This window comes from Protopterus annectens, chromosome 4.part1, assembly GCF_019279795.1.
Source record: "Protopterus annectens isolate FY-2018-M chromosome 4.part1, PAN1.0, whole genome shotgun sequence".
In the NCBI taxonomy this organism is placed as follows: Eukaryota; Metazoa; Chordata; order Ceratodontiformes; family Protopteridae; genus Protopterus; species Protopterus annectens.
In genome coordinates, this window is record NC_056734.1 from 286,396,404 (window position 1) to 286,414,820 (window position 18,417).

General features: G+C 46.7%; 1 protein-coding gene across 1 annotated transcript in view; it reads right to left on the minus strand.

Moving 5' to 3' along the window:
* The window catches only part of SPATA16 (spermatogenesis associated 16), a 2,543,770-nt gene that overhangs the window by 1,336,141 nt on the left and 1,189,212 nt on the right, over positions 1-18,417 (minus strand). Inside the window, exon 5 of the mRNA XM_044070135.1 lies at positions 18,117-18,201. Coding sequence (XP_043926070.1) covers positions 18,117-18,201 — 85 coding nt within the window. The remainder of the gene's footprint in view (positions 1-18,116; positions 18,202-18,417) is intronic.

Here is an 18,417-nt window from a genome sequence, read left to right on the forward strand (position 1 = left end):
ACTGATTTCTTCAAAGACCACTCGTGGGGCATGAGAATTGCCCTGCTCAACTTGTCTGCAATCACGTTGGACTTCCCGGGAATGTGTGTTGCTACCAGAAAATGCTGAGAAGAGATCGCCCATTGCCAAAGTCTGAGTGCCTCTCGACATAAGGGGTATGATCTGGTTCCGCCTTGTTTGTTGATGTACCACACTACGGACATGTTGTCCGTCTGAATTGCAATAGTCCCTGTGGGAAGAGAGTCATGAAGGGCTTGCAACGCTAAAAGCACTGCTCTCATCTCTAAGACATTTATGTGCAAGTGGCACTCGAAAGGTTGCCACGTGCCCTGGACTGTCCTGCCCTGATAATGCCCCCCCCACCCGATCAGGGAGGCGTCTGTTGTCCACATGGCGACTGGGGGGGGGGGGGGAGTGAAGGGTCTTCCTTGGAGAACCTGAGGTGATTGAGGTGATGTGATCTACCAAGACAGTTGATTCTTGCATGATTGAGTTAACAATATGGTGTGGGACATCGGGAGCTGTTGGAAGGACCATTGAGTAAACAGCATCCATTGGAGGATCCTCATGTGGAAGCGAGCTAAGGGGAGAAGGGGGATAGCTGCTGCCATGAGTCCTAATACCTTCAAAACTAGTCTGGCTTTGACTTTGTTGCATTGTAAGAGAAGGTAAACTTGTTTGCGGATGTCTGACACTCTCTGCTCTGTAAGTCTGGCTGAAAGATTGAGTGTGTCTAATGTGGCGCCTATAAAGGTAATAGATTGACAAGGCAACAAGGCAGATTTTTCAAAATTTATTGAAATGCCTAGAGCTTGGCAAGTTTGGATAGTGAAGTCTCTGGATAGAAGTAGTTGATGTCTGGTGGTGGCAGTAAGGAGCCAGTCGTCTAAATATGGAAACACCTGGAATCCTTGACGTCTCAAGTGAGCCGCGATCACTGCCATGCATTTGGTAAACACTCTGGGGGCTGTAGTGAGACCAAAGGGCAGGGCTCTGAACTGGTAGTGACTGGCTCCCAGCCTGAAGCGGAGAAATCTCCTGGAGCGTCTGTTCATCTTGATATGGTAGTACACGTCCTGAAGATCTATCGAGCACATCCAATTGTCCTGACCCAAGAAGGGTAGAATGGACTGTAGCAAGACCATCTGGAATTTTGTTTTTCTGACATACTTGTTTAAGTTGCTGAGATCCAGTATGGGTCTCCAGTCCCCTGTTTTTTTGGTACCAAAAATAATTTGGAGTAGATTCAGGATCCTTGTTGGACTGCTGGGACTGATTGGATAGCTCTTTTTGATAGCAGCTTTGAAATTTCTAGTGCTGCTTGTTCCCTTAGACTGGGTGGAACGTCTGGAAGGGATCATTTGGGTTGGGATGGAATGTGAATAAAGGGAATTTTGTAACCCTCGGATATGATCGACTGTACCCATTTGTCTTGTGAAAGGGAAAGCCATGCTTTTGGGTACAGGGATAATCTTCCCCCGACTGCCTCCAAAGGTGGACAGCCGGGCAGCACCTCAGGGATGCTGAAAGGGTTTATTAGAGAAAGTTTCTCTGTTACCCTGGTTTTGCGGACCTCCTATGCCTCTAGGGCGGCGTCTATTGTTATTCCCCCCTCTGCCTCTAGAGGGGAGTCGACCTTGTGTGTCAGATGAGACTCCCTGGGTTTGTTTGCGGAACCACATCTTTCCTCCCCTCTGACCTTTGGGATAAGGTCTAGAAGGGGTAGAAAAATGGACTCCCACAGCAGAGAGAGTCTTACCTTCCACCTCGCACCTAGTCAATGTGTCCTTCACCTGAGGACGAAACAAGGATGATCCATCAAAGGGGGAATTGGTGAAGGGCGCCTTGAAAGGGTCCGCAAAGTTGCACAGCCGCATCCAGGCGTGATGTCGTAGGGCAACGCCTCTGCCTGCGGCTCTACTCCCCCCATCCGCAGCATATGAGATAAGCCGCATGGAGGAGTTAACGATGGAGTTCAGGGTTGCCAACTGGGAGTTCATTCTGTCTTGGAACCCCTCAGCTGTTGGATCCTTTACCTCTTCACTCATATCCTTGAGTAAATCACTCTGGAGACGAGTAAAGTGACATAAGTAGTTCAGCGACCGCATTGAAAAGGTCGCTGATGAGAACATCTGCTTACCGTACCTGTCCATGGTCCTAGATTCCTTATTAGGAGGATGGACAGGTACCAAAGGATCGGCTAACTCCTTCTTAATGGCTGCGGCCACCACCATGGCATCGACGGAGATGCCTTTAGATAAAAAATCTTTATCTCTAGGGGCAGTAATAAACTTAGACGGCCTCCTCGGGGTGGGTTCTACTGAATCAGGAGCCGTCCAGGCCTTCCTTGCCACCACTTCCATAAGGGGATCAAAGGGAGGGGACATCCAGGAGGTAGAAGGGCGAGAGCCAAACGCCTCAAGGTACACTGACTCATCCTCTGAAGGGTTAAGGGCTGGCCAGTTCCCCCTCTGTTTCAGGATCTCTAGGATGTCAGCAAAGGAGACATCCTCAGAGGGGGATCGAGGGGAACCTTCAGATTCCTCTAAGTCAGTGTCAGAGGTGATAGACTCAGGGGAGTCAATGTGCTTCCTCTTGCACTGCCTCTTCCTAGGGGGTTCTCCTACCGGGTCAGGAGAGGCCTCGGAAGAGGAGGATATTCCCAATGGGGAAACTTGAGGAGTTGGCTCTCTGCGGTCTGAAGCAAGGGTGTGGGTAGAAATCACCACAGGCACTGATGATGGAGGGGCTGACGGAGCCGACTGTGGGGCAGACACTGGTTCTAGCACGCTCTGCATGACCTCGAAGGCACCCCTATCGGGCAAGGCCGGAGGTCCCTGCTCCGAAGAGACCAGGACCCCCCGGCACCGACAGAGACGGCTCCGAGGCCGATGTCGGAGCCGAACTCACCAGCACCGAAGCACCGAGAGGGACAGCGGTGTCGGACAAGGGTCTGATGCCACTCGCCCCCTCAGAGCCGACGAGGGAAGCTCAGCACCGAGATCCCTCCAAAGAGGAGATCGGAGCAGACGACGGAGCCGAAAGGGAAGGTATTGGATCCGACGCACCAACAGTCATGGCCCCGATGAGCCCTGGCTCCGAGCTCAAAGGAGTCGGAGAAGGAACACATTGAGGGACAGAAATAGCCACTGACTGATGAGTCAGGCTATGAAGCATTTGGACCAGCGCCTCAGACTTGAGAAGTCTACTCACTACCCTTTGCAAATCGTGGTCAGATAGCCTGGAAGACCATGAGGAATGCGATCTATGGCTCCGCTCCGAAAGAAGAGGGGATCCTGGTGCCGAGTGAACGGAGCCGATGGAGGGAGACCTAGATCTCTTTCTTAAAGGTTGCTCTGATAAAAGTATTGGAGCCAACTGAGTCTTATCAGCCTCGGCTCCGGCCGGAGCCGAGGTAATAGTATGAGGCTTGGAAACATCGGCTCCAGCCGGACCCGATGTCGAAGCAGTTTTGATGCTTCCAGAGGACGGCTCTGAAGCCGGAGCCGACTGTCTGGAAGTCTTAGAAGGCTTCCCCGACACAGACTGGGTCGGGGGGGCTTCAGGCTTTAATAAGCCACGCAAAATTAATTTATTTTTGCATTCCTGCAGGACTCTAGGGCTGAAACCATGGCACACAGCACATGAGTCCTGCAAGTGCAAAGGTCCCAGGCAATACACACAAGAAGTGTGAACGTCTGTCAGAGACATTTTCTGACAGCACGAGTCACACTTCTTGAAGCCTGAGACCTTGGAATCCTTAGACATAGTAAAGGCCTAAGTAATAAAACCACTCACACACACACACACACACACACACACACACACACACACACACACACACACACACACACACACAGGCCTTTAAGAAAATATAAAATTCCAGTCACGCTAAAGGACTAGGAGAAGTAGGGGAAGGGGCCTAAGGCCTAAAGTTAAAGGGGAATAAAGGGAGGGATTATGGGCAAAGGAGGTGAATCGATTCAAGTAAAAGATAATTAAAACTAAAAGTCATACTAAGAAAGTAATAGGGGTCTAAAGATTGTGAAAATAGAATAATTTTTCACTAACCTGTCAGAGTCGGTAGAAAAGCACTTCGTCAGCTAAGCGGCAAACGAGATCTGAGTAGTTACCGCCTAGCATTGTGGGATATAGGGGAGCCTCGAGCCGGTGGAATTAGCTCTCGAGCTTTAGTATTGGCCGAGTTGGAGCCGAGGATCGGCTCCGAACCCATCCAGCAAGAATGAAGGCGAGATAGACAACTTAACATGCAATATTCACCTTTGTTGGAAAAACTGGGAAAGAAAATGAGCAAGTCAATAGTTTAATTAATACTGGATTCCGACACCACCTTAGGAACAAAGGATGGGTTGGTTTTGAGTGAAACTCTATCCTTATGAAAAATAAAATAAAGGGGTTTTGAGCATAAGGCTTGAATCTCAGAAATTCATCTGGCAGAGGTAATAGCTATCAGAAAAATAGTTTTCCAGGAGAGAAATTTTAAGTGACATGTCGCTGTTCATTCAAAGAGGGAAAGGACCATGAACTGCAAAACCAAGGTCTGATCCCAAAGAACTAGACAGTCTTTAAACAGAGGCTTTAATCGCAAACCCCTTCTAGGGAAATTAGTGAATAGTCTTCAAAGCCATTATGGAAATTACAAATGGCAGCTAACTGGATCTTAATTGTGGAAGCAAAAGCTCCTTGATCAAAAAAAGAAGTTACGTCTTACCATAATGTTCCATCTGTGTTCATCTTCTTTCATTCATCACTGATGGGTTCGGTTCCGTGCCCTTGGAACCGAGTTTGCCTATTTACCAAGCTCGCGCTCGGGAAGTGATGAATGAAAGAAGATGAACAACACAGATGGAACGTTATGGTAAGACATAGCATCTTTATCTGATGTTGTTAATCTTCTTTCCATTCATCACTGATGGGACAGAATCCCAAGCAATCTTGAGGTCCATGGTCAGCCCTTATGGAAGAACATTCCTGAGTACCACTGAGCCAAAGGCAGTTCTCCCTCAGGAGACCAAGTCCAATTTGTAATGATTGATAAAGGTATGAGGCTTAGCCCAAGTAGCTGCTGCACAGATGGAAGCCCTGGAATCGAATGCTATAGATGGTGCCATAGATCTAGTGGAGTGAGGTTTAACTTTTGGCACAGGTTCATTACTGAGGGAATAGATGAAACATATGCAGTCCCTTAGCCATCTTGATAGTGTAAACTTGAAAACAGCCTCTCCCATTCTGGGCCCAGAAAAGGAGATGAAAAGCTGTTCAGATTTACGTGTAGGTTTGGTCCTGTCTACATAAAATCTCAATTGTCTATGTATGTCTAAGGAGTGAAGGCAATACTCTCCTCTACTGGCAAAATTCAGAAAGAACACTGGTAGGTCAATGGTCTGGTTAATGGAGAATTCAGAAACAACTTTGGGAAGAAAGGATGGATTTGTCTGAAGTGATACTCTGTCTTTATGAAAAAACAGATAGGGCCTCTTGGTACACAATGCCTATAGCTCCGAGACTCTTCTGGCAGTGGTAATGGCTACCAAAAACAAGGATTTCCAAGACAAAAACTTCAGGTCACACTTCGCAGCAGGTTTAAAAGGTTTTTGACTCAAAGACTGGAGGACTAAAGTGAGATTCCATGGTTCCACGGGGTGTTTGACAGGAGGCCTGTTATGAGAGGTCTCCTTGAGGAAAGCCTTGCAAAGATGCGATGAGATAAGAGGGGTACCATCTATACCATCATGGAAATTGGAGATTGCCACCAGATGTACTTGTACACTAGAGGCAGAGGCCCCATTATCAAAAAACTTAGCCAAGTATTGAAGCACTGCAGTAACTGGAACTGAATAAGGTCTAGCATCTTATTCTTGGACCAAATGGAGAACCTTTTCTAGTTATCCTGATATAGTCTTCTGGTGGATGGTTTGGGAGAGGCCAGAATGATGTCTTGAACAGGTAAGGAGAGATTAGCTTGCCTGGCGACTAGTGGAAGTGGAGAAACCAAGCTGTCAGCTTGAAACTGGACAGATTTGGGTGACTCAACCCTTGGAGGTGAGTAATCAGATTTGGTAGAGGGTCCAGGATCCACGGCGGGTATACTAGGTGAGGCCGAAGGAAGGGGAACCAAACTTGATGAGGCCAGAATGGGGCTATGAGGATCACCTTGCAATCCAATCGAAGAGCTTTCTTTAAAAATTCTAGGATCAGAGGAATGGAAGGATAAGCACAGAGATGTCCTATGGGCCAAGCATGGATTACAGCGTCCCACGGTGACTCCCCCTCCAAAGGAAGTAGGGTGAAATAGCTGCTGCACTTGTTGTATGATGGGGAGGCAAAAAGATCCTAGCAAGGCTGGCCCCAGTGGCTGAAGATTAGTGACACCACCTCGGGTTGAGGGACCACTCGTGAGGCATTAGGATGCACCTGCTCAGTTTGTCTGCAATCATGTTGGAGCTCCCCGGGATATGCGTTGCTATCAAAAAGCGGTTGAAAGCTATTGCCCACTGCCAAATTCTCATGGCTTCTCAACATACGGGGTAGGACTTGGTTCCTCCTTGCTTGTTGATATACCAGACCACTGACATATTGTCTGATTGAATCGCAATTGTCCTGGAAGGGAGAGCCGAATGGAAGACCTGCAATGCTAACTGCACAGCTCTCAATTCCAGAAATGGCCCACCCACCCAATCAGGCAAGCATCCATGGTCACAATGGCTGAGGGGAATGAAATGGACAACTCCAGAGTTCTTTGTCTGGCCTCATCCACCAAAGCAGGTCTTGTTTGCAGAAGTTGGTTATTCGAATCTGGTAACCTAGGGGGTGATAGTTTGGGAACAATTGACACAGAAGGAGCCATTGCAGAATCCGCATATGCTAGAAGCACTATTGGGACTGACACTACCATAGAACCTAAGATCTGAAGAACTTCCCTTGCAGAGACTCTTGTTTGAGAGAGTATCACTCGGAGTTGAAGACTCAGTCGATGTAGTCTGTGAATTGGGAGTGATACCAGACAGCACGGAATACTGAACACTGCCCCAATGAACTCTATTTGTTGTGTAGGGACAAGGTTTGATTTCTCCCAATGTATCGTTATTCCCAACAATTTTTCCAGAGAGAGAGTATAATACAGTGCTGTTAGCAGAAGATGCTCAGTGGGGGAGGTAAGGAGCCAGCTGTCCAGATATGGGAACACCCAGAATCCTTTCAGTCTCAAGTGAGCTGTTACCACTGCCATACATTTCGTGAACACTCTGGGGGCTGTAGAGAGACTGAACAGTAGGGTGCAGAATTGATAATGACTGGCTCATAGCCGGAAGCGAAGCAGACTCCTGGAGCATTTGTTCATCTTGATGTATTAATATGCATCCCGGAGATCTATCAAGCACATCCAATCGCCTTCTCTTAAAAAGGGGAGAATGGACTAAACCGTGACCATCCAGAATTTGGTTTGGGTGACAGACTTGTTTAAGCTGCTGAGTTCCAAAATGGGTCTCCAGTCCCCTGTCTTTTTGGCACCAAAACAATCTTGAGTAAAATCTGGATCTGTGCTGGTCTGGTGGGACTGGTTGGATGACTCTTTTTTTGAGATAGCTTTATAATCTCTGAAGCTGCTTCTTCCCTTTGACTGGGTGGAATATTGGGAAGTTTTCTTGGAAAATTTGTCTGACAAGAAAGGAGAATGGTGTAACCTCTGGTGATGATAGTCTGCACCCAATGGTCGGTGGTGATAGATTGCTAGGCAGCTGGGTGCAGACAGAAATTACCCCCAACTGCTTCCACAGGTAAGCAATCAGGCTGCTCCTCAAGAGTGCTGATAAGGCTGTCCAGAGAAAGAGTCCCTGGAGCCTTGTTTATGAGGACCCCCTCTGCCTCTATAGGGGCGTCTTCGGGAATTGTTACCCCCTCTGCCTCTGGGGGTATCATCACCAAGGGTGGCACGGAAAGAACCCTGAGATTTTTTATGCCACATTTTTCCACCTCTCTGATTCCTGGAGAAGGTATGTTGAGGGTTGGAAAACCACAGGCATATTGCAGAAAGAGTCTTTCCATCTTGCTCACACCTGGCTAGCGTGTCCTTCACTTTGGAGCCAAAAAGGGACGAAGCTTTGATGGGAGCATTCAGAAAGGAAGACTTGAACGGATCCGCAAGGTCACAAATGCGCATCCAGGCATGACGCCTCATAACAATGCCTGAACCAACTGCCCTAGCCGTCCCTTCGGTTGCATGAGACAGCAACCTTATGGATGAGTTGGATATTGATTCCAGGGTTGCGTGCTGCAAGGCCACTTTGTCCCTGACTTTGTCAGACAACTGTCCTGCGAGCATCCCAGAGAGTTTGGAGATCAAGTCCTTCTGGAGCCTCGTAAAATGTGCCAAATAATTCAGGGACCGAATAGTAAAGATCCCTGATGCAAAAACACGCTTCCCAAGTCTGTCCACCGCTCAGGACTCCCTGTTGGGCAGGTGGACAGCAGGACTTTCCTCAGCCAAGTCCTTTTTTGTGGCTGCCGTCACCACCATAGCATCAAATGGTAACCTTTTGGACCAATGCAGGTTCTCCTCAGGAGGGAAAATAATTGTGTTTGGTCTCTGAGGGATTGCCTCAATGGAATCAGGGTTCTTCCAAGCACACTGCATGACAAGCTGGATGAGCTCATCGGCAGGTGGGGTCACCCAAGAGGTAGAAGGCCGGGCGCGAAAAGCCTGCAGGAACACTGACTCAGACGAAGGATTGGAGGGCTTACAGTCATCTCTCTGCTTTAACATTTCCATCATCAGGAGGTGACCATGGGGACCCTTCACCATCATCCTAATCCGTGTCTTTCATTAAGGACTCCTCGGGCAAGTCCATGTGCTTCCTCTTGCATGTCTTCTTTCAAGGAGGCTCCTCAGTGGGGGTCTCTGAGGAGGACTCAGAAGAGCGGGTACTCTGAACAGGGGTGCCCTGCGGCTTCTCTGCCTGGTATCCTGGGGAGGTGGTCTGTGACAGCTGTAGCTGAAGGGGAGAAAACGGGGGTTCCGACATCAAAGAAGTGTTGCCAGAAACAACAGCCCTCTCCATTGTGCAGAAGGCAGGCCTCCCCGAAGAGGGATGGGAGCCAGGAACCAAGAAAGACAACCTCAGGACCAGAGTCACACCCCGCTCTGATGAACCTGCCCCCATGGTTGGAACCTCAAGCAGGATCAGCACGGACGTGGCTAATTGCACCAAGGATGGAACCGAGGAGAGCGGCAGCTCTGTACCCCGAACCGACACACCCATCCCCCCAAGCCCCAGATTGAGGAAGGACCAGTTCAGCAGGAACCGAAGACCAAAGGGACAAACTCGGAGATGGAGTGAGATGAACCATAGGTGCCGAGGTGATGGGTTCCAAGAAAGATGTCGGAGCAGAAGTCTTTGTAACCGAGATGGCCAAAGGGGAGTGTAAGATGGAGTCTGTAGATACGACAACCCAAGTCCTGCAGATGGATGGGTCTTAGAAAGTGAAGGGATTCCCCTGGCTAACAACAGGTGCACTACAAGATGCACCACATCGTGTTCCGACAGGCTCCTGGTGGATCTAGTGGAAACTCCAGACTGGGAGTCAGGACGTTCAATGAAGGGGCTATATGCTTGGCCCAGAAATGGATCTATGGAAGGGGAGTATCAGGTCCGTGGTGCAAGGTCTGCCAGCACCAAAGTCTCTAGTTTTGAGACCAGGAGTAAAGGGGTCAAATCCAGTGATGTCGGTACAACGCTCGGTGCCAAAGTGGCACTCGGAGCCAAGAAGGTCGGTTCCATAATGGAAGCTAATGGAGTAGTCGAAGGCGTGCCCTAAGCCGAAGTGGCTACAGGTGCCGAAGTTGAAATAGGTATAATAAGGTCTATGATCAGTGTTGGAGGCAGGACGGGTGCCGAAACAGGCCCCAGTGTCAAAGGTTTTAAGATGGTTGGAGCTGAGGAAGACGGAGCCGTAGAGGGAGATTTATACTCCGAAGATAACTTTGCGACCTTTGATTTCCCAGGCTTGCTCTGATCACCCGATGGTGAAGAAGAAACAGAGTGGGATCTCTTTTTGTCCTTAGTAGGCGGAGTTGAGACCTCCATCACAGAAATGGCCTCTGAGAAGGGAGACTTGAGTAACCCTTTCAGAATAAGTTTATTTTTATGCTCACTAAGAGTGTGTTGACTGAAACTCTGACAAATGTCAGACGGTGGCTGCACCAAAAGGTTGGCCACTCCCAAACAGTATACACAGTCATCATGAGAATCACTATTAGGTAACTTGCTCTTACATGAAGTACAATGCTTAAAGCCTGAAGTACCCTTCTAATCCGACATCTTGATAGAAAAGACACTACAGACCAACTGTATAATCCAATTAGAATAAAGTCAACTCCATTCAAACAATCAGAAAAAATGACAATACACTGATATGTAGAGGAAATACCTGAACAAAGATGTCAAGCTAATAGTTTAAATAGGAGAGGGAATACCAACTATGGTATTGGAGAAATACCACAAGGGTAAGGGAGGAAAGGCCGTACCACCAATGGTACTTGAAAGATTACCAAGGGTAACAATGGTATAGAGAGGAAAAAACAAGGTTGGACAGAAGAAAAGACACTAGAAATACTAATTGCTTAATAAAATACAAAGATATCCAACGATTTTTACACAAATATCAAAAAAGTTCCACTTAGCTGAGAGATCGGCTGAAACGCGCCTTTACTTTTGCAGAAAACAAGATCCGAGGTCACAGGGAGAAGGGCATTCTGGGTAGAGACTTAGCTCGAGAGGTTTTTGGCTGGCACAAGCTTGGTAAATAGGCTGACTCTGTTCCGAGGGCTCAGAACCGAACCCACCAGTGATGAATGGAAAGAAGATTAACAAACAACATCAGATGTATTGCTAAAAATTCCAAAACTTTCTCCACCAGTCCAGAGAAGGGGTTAAGATCATTATCTCAGGCCCAAATTGAAAATCCCTTCCACTTGCTAAGACAGTTTCCTGGTGGATGGTCTATGGGAAGTCAGAAGAATTTTTTGAACTGGGGAAGGTAAATTATTCTGCCTGGCGACTAGCAGAATTGCAGGAACTAAGCTGCAAGCTCGAGGTTTTGAAGGTCAGGATGCACTAGTCCCTGCGGGTGAGACAACAGGTCTGGAACTGGAACCAGAATCCATGGACGGTGAATTAGGTGGGGCCATAAAAAGGGGAACCAAACTTGTCGAGGTCAGAAGAGTGCAAAGAGGATCACTTTGCTTCTGAACCTTGCTTGCTTTCTTCAAAAAGGGGAGAATGAGAGTGATGGGGGAAAGGCATAGAGTAGACCCGAAGGCCAATCAAGAAGAATGTCTCTTGGGGTCGCCCCTTGAGGGGTGAATAGGGCAAAGTAGCTGCTGCATTTGTTGTTCATGGGTGATGCAAAGAGATTGCAGCAAGGCTGACCCCGGCAACGAAAAATCTCCTTCATCACTCTGGGATTGAGAGACCACTCGTGAGGCAGGAGAAAGCCTCTGCTCAGTTTGTCCGCTATAACATTTATCCCCAGGATGTGCGTTGCTATTAGAAAGTGGTTGGAGGAAATTGCCTATTTGACACACTCTTGAATGGTTCCCGACACAGGGGATAAGACTTGGTTCCACCCTACTTGTTGATGTACCAGACCACCAACGTGTTATCTGATTGAACTGCAATTGTTCCTAGAGGGTTAACAGACTGAAAGGTCTGCAATGCTAAGAGAACTGTTCTCAATTTCAGGACACTGACATGCAGGTTGGCCTCTACTGGAGATAAAGTGCTTTGGACTGTTCTTCCCAGATAATGCTCCCCCCATATGTGAGGCGTCCAAGGTCACTATGGCCATGGGTTGAGGGGGGAATGAAGGGATGGCCCAAAAGAATTTCCTCGGATTCCATCCACCAGGATAAGTCATTCTTGCAGCGACTGGTGATAAGAATTGGGTACATCATTGGATGGGTTAGAATGAACTACTGGGATGCTAGAAGCGATTGTAGCAGCCGCCTGTAGAATTTCTGTAGAGGAACCAAGGTAATGGTCACTGCCATGGATCCTAAAGCTTGGAGGACTAGAAGTGCAGGAGCTTTGTCTTTGGAGAGAATAGCTTGTAGCTGGGATTTTATCTTCTGTAGCCTGTGCAGAGGAAGGGAAGCTATGCAAGAGATGGTATTCAGATGAGCTCCTATGAACTCTAAATCTTGAGTGGGACTTAGCTGAGATTTTGATAGATACCTGGTGTGGACAGTGATAAGCCAGTCGTCTAGATAAAGAAACACCCAGAATCCGTGCAGCCTCAAGTGAGCTGTGACCGCTGCCAGACATTTGGTGAACACCCTGGGGGCTGTGGTGAGACCAAAGGGCAGCATTCTGAACTGAAAGTGACTGCCTCCTAGCTGAAAGTCGAGGAACCTTCTGGAGTCCTTGTCCATTTTATGTGGTAATATGCATCTTGAAGGTCTATGGAGCACATTAAATTGTTTTCCTCTAGAAAGGAAAGCATAGACTGAAGTGTGACCATCTGGAATTTTGCTTGCTGAATGAACTTGTTTAGAAGGCTGAGATATAGGAAGACTTGAATGGCTCCACATACCCACACAGGAGCATCCAGATGTGTTGTCATATAGCAACGCCTGAACCAGCTGACCTAGTCACCCCTTCAGCTGCATGTGCAATGAGCCTCATGGACAAGTTGGAAATAAGACTCCAGGGTGGCTAGCTGGGAGGCCACTTTGCCCTGGACCTCCTCAGACACAGGTCCTGCCAGGGTATCTGATAGCTCCTTGATCAGGTCCCTCTGGAGCCTAGTGAAATGTGCCAAAAAATGTAAAGACCTTAATGCAAAAGTCGATGAACCGTATACCCGCTTTCTGAATCTGTCTGTTGCCCTGGACTATTGGTTAGGTGGCTGAACAGAGGAACTGTCCTCAGTTGGTCCACCATAGCATCTATTGCTAACCCTTTTGCCCAGTGCTGGGGGTCCTCAGGAGCAGATAGTATTTTGTCCAGTCTCCAGGGTATTGGTTCTATGGAATCAGGAGCCTTCCAAGCCCACTGCTCAATCAATTTAATGAGATTATAAGCGAGAGGGGTTACCCAAGAAGTAGATGGGTGAGCATCGAATACTTGCAAGTACATTAACTCCTCAGAGTTCGAGTCTTTGGGCTTCCATTACCCCTCTGTTTGAAGATCTCTAGGATCTCTACGAAGGAGACATCTTCCAGGGGTGACTGTAGGGAACCCTCCTTATCATCGAAGTCTGTGTCTTCTGTGAACAATTCCACAAAGGAATCTAGGTGTTTCCTCTTACACATTTTCTTCCGGGGATGTTCCTTAGTGGGAATCTCTGTGGAGGACTCGGAAGAAGAGGAAACCTTTGCAGGGGGATCTTGCAGCATAGGTGCCCACTGTACAGGCGTGGAGGTTGGTGGCAGCTCTGGGCAAGAAGGAGTCTGGGAATAAAACTCCGACACAGAATGGCCCAGCTGAGAGAATCCAGAGGCCAATGCCCTTTCCATTGCCTGGAAGGCAGGCTCCCAAAGAAAGATGGGAGCCTGGAACTAAGAAAAACGTTGGCACTGAGGTCACACCCTGTTCCAAGACAGACACCTACTTCTGAAGCAAGAGCCAAGAAAGGGCCCACTGCTGCTAGGGTTCTCAGAGTTAAGGATGATTTCAAATAATAAAAGGAAGGAGCTGATCCAAAACCCTCTGACCCAATGGCGGAGCCATGGGCCTGGGAGTCCGCCGGTTTTGAAGGAACAGAAGAAGTCAGAGCAGATCCTGTAACTGAAGATAAAAAGGCTGTCAGCAGCACAGCAGCTGGAACCGGAGAGATTAGAGTGGGAAGCTCTAAACCTTCTGAGGAGGTTAGAGGAGGAAGATTAGGTGGAGTCCTGGGAGAAAACACCCCAACTCCAGAGGGGAGAGGGGTCTGGGAGGAGACAGAAAGACCCCTGGTCACTAGGAGCTGATCCACCAACCTCACGACGTCTACTTCGGTGACACTCCTGGAGGAATGGACAGATAACCCAGAAGGGGATTCTGGCCTTTTTAGGAAAGGACTGGGAACCTGACCCACAAAGGGGTCAACAGAGGGTGAATATCTTGTCCTGGATGCATATAAATTCTGATTTCAGCACAGAGGGGGTTTGCAATGTCTGCTGTTGTGCAGTAGGAGAGGTCGGCACTGACCGGGAAACTGAAGAAGTCAGTGCCGACGAGACTAGCACCGAGGTTTGTGGTACCGAAGTGGACAGTGCCTAGTGGTTAGTCTGCTCTGAAAGTCTCAGCTCCTCAGCCTTTGGTTCCATGGAAGTGGTTTGAATGGAAGGTTTATGCTTTTTAGACACCGATGCCAAAGGAGAAGTCGTCAAAGAGTGGTTTGTCCTGGTACTCCAGTCCATTTTACAAGGTAACATACTGGCCTTGGATAAGGCTTCTTCAAAGGAAGACTTGATAAACCCTTTTAATATTAACTTATTCCTTTACTCTACCAAGGCCTTATTACTAAAGGCCTAGCAGACAGCACATTCCTGGTCCAAATAGGCTGGGCCCAAACAATATAAGCAGGAAGAGGGTCCATTGGAGTTTGGCATTTTTCGGCTGCAATCCTGGCACCTGTAGTGCCTTTTGATTTTTCAGCCATGTTGACAAACACAAAAGAAAAACAGTAGTCAAGAGGCGGAGTACACACACACACACACACACACACACACACACACACACACACACACACACCAAGAAGACAGAAAGAAAAAAATGCTAGCACTGGTAGAAAGGGTTACCAAGAGATTGGAAAAGGAGAAAGACAATATCAAGTATGGTAATAGAGAGCTACCCAAAGAGGTAGGGAAGGAAGGATAAAAGGAGGGGTACTACCAACAATGGTACGGACAGAATACCATAAGGTATGGAAGAGAAACACTCACGCGACCAGAAAGATGGGTAGAGACAAAGAGAATACATATAAATATATATATATATATATATATATATATATATATATATATATATATATATATATATACATGTATATTCCTAAAAACAATTAAATTGGATTAGCTATTAATAACTAAAGAAATTTTATTTACCTGCGAGAGAAAAATGGCCGATGCGCGACAAGAGTGGCAAATGAGATATGAGTAATATGAAGAGGAGTATTGTAGGGAGAGTCTTAGCTTGACAGTTTCTGGCTGGCATGAGCTGTGTAACAGCTGAGATGGTTCAGAGGATCAGAACTGAGTACTCAAAGGTTAAGGATAGAGGAAGACTGGCAACATCAGATCCCTTTTTCTCAGCAGCTTTTCTATTTATATGGCTGCTCCTTTCCTGTAAGTAGGTGGAACATTGGGAATTATTTTGTTGTGTTTTGGGGGTAAAAGAAAAAGTGGCATGTAATAACCTCTGAATATTATACTCTGCACTCAAGTATCTTTGGTAATGGCTATCCAGGTTTCTGGATGTATAGATAAGTGCACCCCCAATCTGCATCCAGAGGGCAGCAGTCAGGTACCCCTTCAGGAATGCTTAAAGGGCTTCTAAAAGAAAGCACCTCTAAAGTCCTGATGTTGCAGGCCGCCTCTGTCACAGGGCCCGTGCATTCCATTAGAGTTCTATCCTCTGCCGCAAGGGGATTTTTCTCCATAGAAGTTCTGGGAAGAACCTTGCATCTTTCTGAACCACATCTTTCTGCCACCTCTCTGGTTAAGGGAAAAGGTCCTTTGAGGGGTAGAAAAATGACTTCCCACAGCAGACAATGTCTTCCTATCTTGTTCACTCCAAGACAGAGCCTCTTTCACCTTAAGGCCAAACAAGGTGGATCCATCAAAAGAGAGATTGATGAATGAAGACCTGAAGGGCTCCATAAAATCACAAAGATGCATCAAGGTCTGCCTTCTAATGGCTGTTCCTGAAACCCACAGCTCTAGAAGTTCCCCTCTAAGGCATGAGAAATCAATCTCATCGAAACATTCGATAGGGACAGGAGGGTAGCCAGATGTGAAAATACAGCCTTCTTGTCCTCCCCAGACATGGACCCTGAGAGGCTCCTGGAAAACTGCTTGATCAGTTCCCCCTAAAATCTTGTAATATATGTCAGATAATTCAGGGACCTGAGCACAAAGGTCGCTGAAGCGTAGACACACTTCACAAATCTATCCAACACCCTGGACTCTCTGTTAGGGGGAATGGACAGAAGAAATCTGTTCTGCAAGCTCTTTTTTGTGGCTGCTACAACCACCATCACATCCACTGGTGGACTCTTGCTCCAATGAGCCCCATCCTTAGGTGCAACAAGGTATTTGTTTGGGCAATGGGGATAGGCACTGAGACATCAGGAACCTTCCAAGCCCAGCAGGAGATAAGATCTATCAGCTCATCTGCAGGGGAGACTACCCAAATCACAGCTTAGCCAGCTCTAAATGCCTCAAGGAGTGCTGTCTCCTCTTAGGAATGGGGACTGGAAGACCAGCCACCTTTCTATCTCAAAAGTTCAAGTATTTCACTGAAGGAGACATCCTCAAGGGGTGACCTAGGAAACACTTCTTTTTCATTTAAATCAATGTCTTTAGTTAACAACTCTTGTAGAGAGTATAAATGTCTCTTACATGTAAGCTTCTGAGGGGACTCATCAGTGGGAGGCTCCAGAGAAGACTCAGAAGTGCCAGCAGAGTCCTGAATGAGGACAGTCTCTAGGCTTGACCAGACCGACTGTCCCGATGGGACAGGATGAAGAGACCCAGTGTCCACAGCAAGCAATTGAGGATGGGGTGGACCTGAGGGAGGCAAGGATGTATAGGGAAAAAGGGCAACAAAAATATGTCAAAAAGTACTTATTCACTACAACCAACTTAAGCTAATGGTGACGATGTCCAAATGCTGAAGTGGAGAATGAGATCTGAGGCAACTGAGGAGGAGAAGAAGGGGATTATAGGTAAGAGCAGGAGCTTGAGCTACAGAGCCTAAAGTCTAATGAACTGGCCGTGGATGGATATGACGTCGATCAGAGACCCATCACTTGAGGAATGCATGAAAAAGACAACATCAGATCAAATTTTTTTTTTTTTTAATGGAAGTTTTTCCCAAAAGGGAACTTATCTGCCCAGCGAAGGAACAGCGCAAGTTGATTGCTGATCTTTTAAAGCCTCAGGGGAGCATAGTATTTGGCACCCAAACCTAACTTTTTAGTCAGCTCGTCTTGTGCTGATGGTTTGTGCCCATAGTAGGTCCCATGAAGCTTGGGAAGTTGTCTGTCTGTTATATCCTTGTTAGGATATAAGCCACACAGTTAAGGCTACTGCAGCAGTGATCAATAAGATGAACAGCTGTTATTTCAAATTCTATGGAAAAACACTGGCAGGCATTTGATAAACAATGCAGTCTCAAATTAAAAACAGAACTAGCATATACAACATTAATATGAAGAACATCTGACTTTCTGTGAAAAGGTTAGGCTTCCCCTAATGGGAGGGGCTAAGCCAATCCCCTATCACACCCCCTATCACAGAGAGTCAGAGGAGGGGATTCTAAGCTCTGGAAAGCTGCCAGTGTGGGTTTGTGCAGGCACAGAAGCCTTATGCTACTGAGGCATGGTGTGAATGATGAACATCAACTGAAAAATAAAACGGACAACATTTTAAAAAAACTAGCAATTTCAAAGTGAGAAGAAGAACTTATGGAGATGCAAATGCCAATGCTATTTTTATGGAAATTTTGTGCCACTTCCTGTCATTGACTACATCAGCATGAGACCTGTATAGGATCTGCAAGGGTATGAAACAGCTCTGGAAAAAAAGGCCTGAACAACATCATTACTCTGAAACACAGATGTTATAATTTTCTGAAGCAGTAACTCTCCCCTGCGCTGAAATGATTGGAGTCACAAGAATGACTGACATATAGGTGTACAAGTATATAATGTTTGCATCTGTATGCAAAGAAATCGGCCTGAAATACATTATTGGGTCTGTTATAAAAATGCTGCTTCATGCTTAGGAACATCCCACTTACTGTAGTTCTGCCATTTCAGTACAATTGCTGTTATTTTGATTCAAATGCTTAGGTAAACTTTTGAAAGGCAATGTATCATTATATGTTTACCTGCCAGTAGAGTTTAATGTTCTTGGCCATCTGCTGATCCATCCCTCCTGAGAGTAAGTACATGTAGTCTGCAACCATAGTGCTCCTTAATGAAACACAAAGTGAAAATACAATGCAAGATTAACACTTTTAAAGGGAATACTACACATTTCCAGATTTTGGCAACAAAATATTAATCTAAAACTACAAGAAAAAGCAAATTTAGTACACTTCAATATTAATGATATTTTACTTTTTTTTTAACTGAATGATGTTACAGTGTATGTGCACTTTTAGGAGCAAACAAATTTTTTTAAATCAT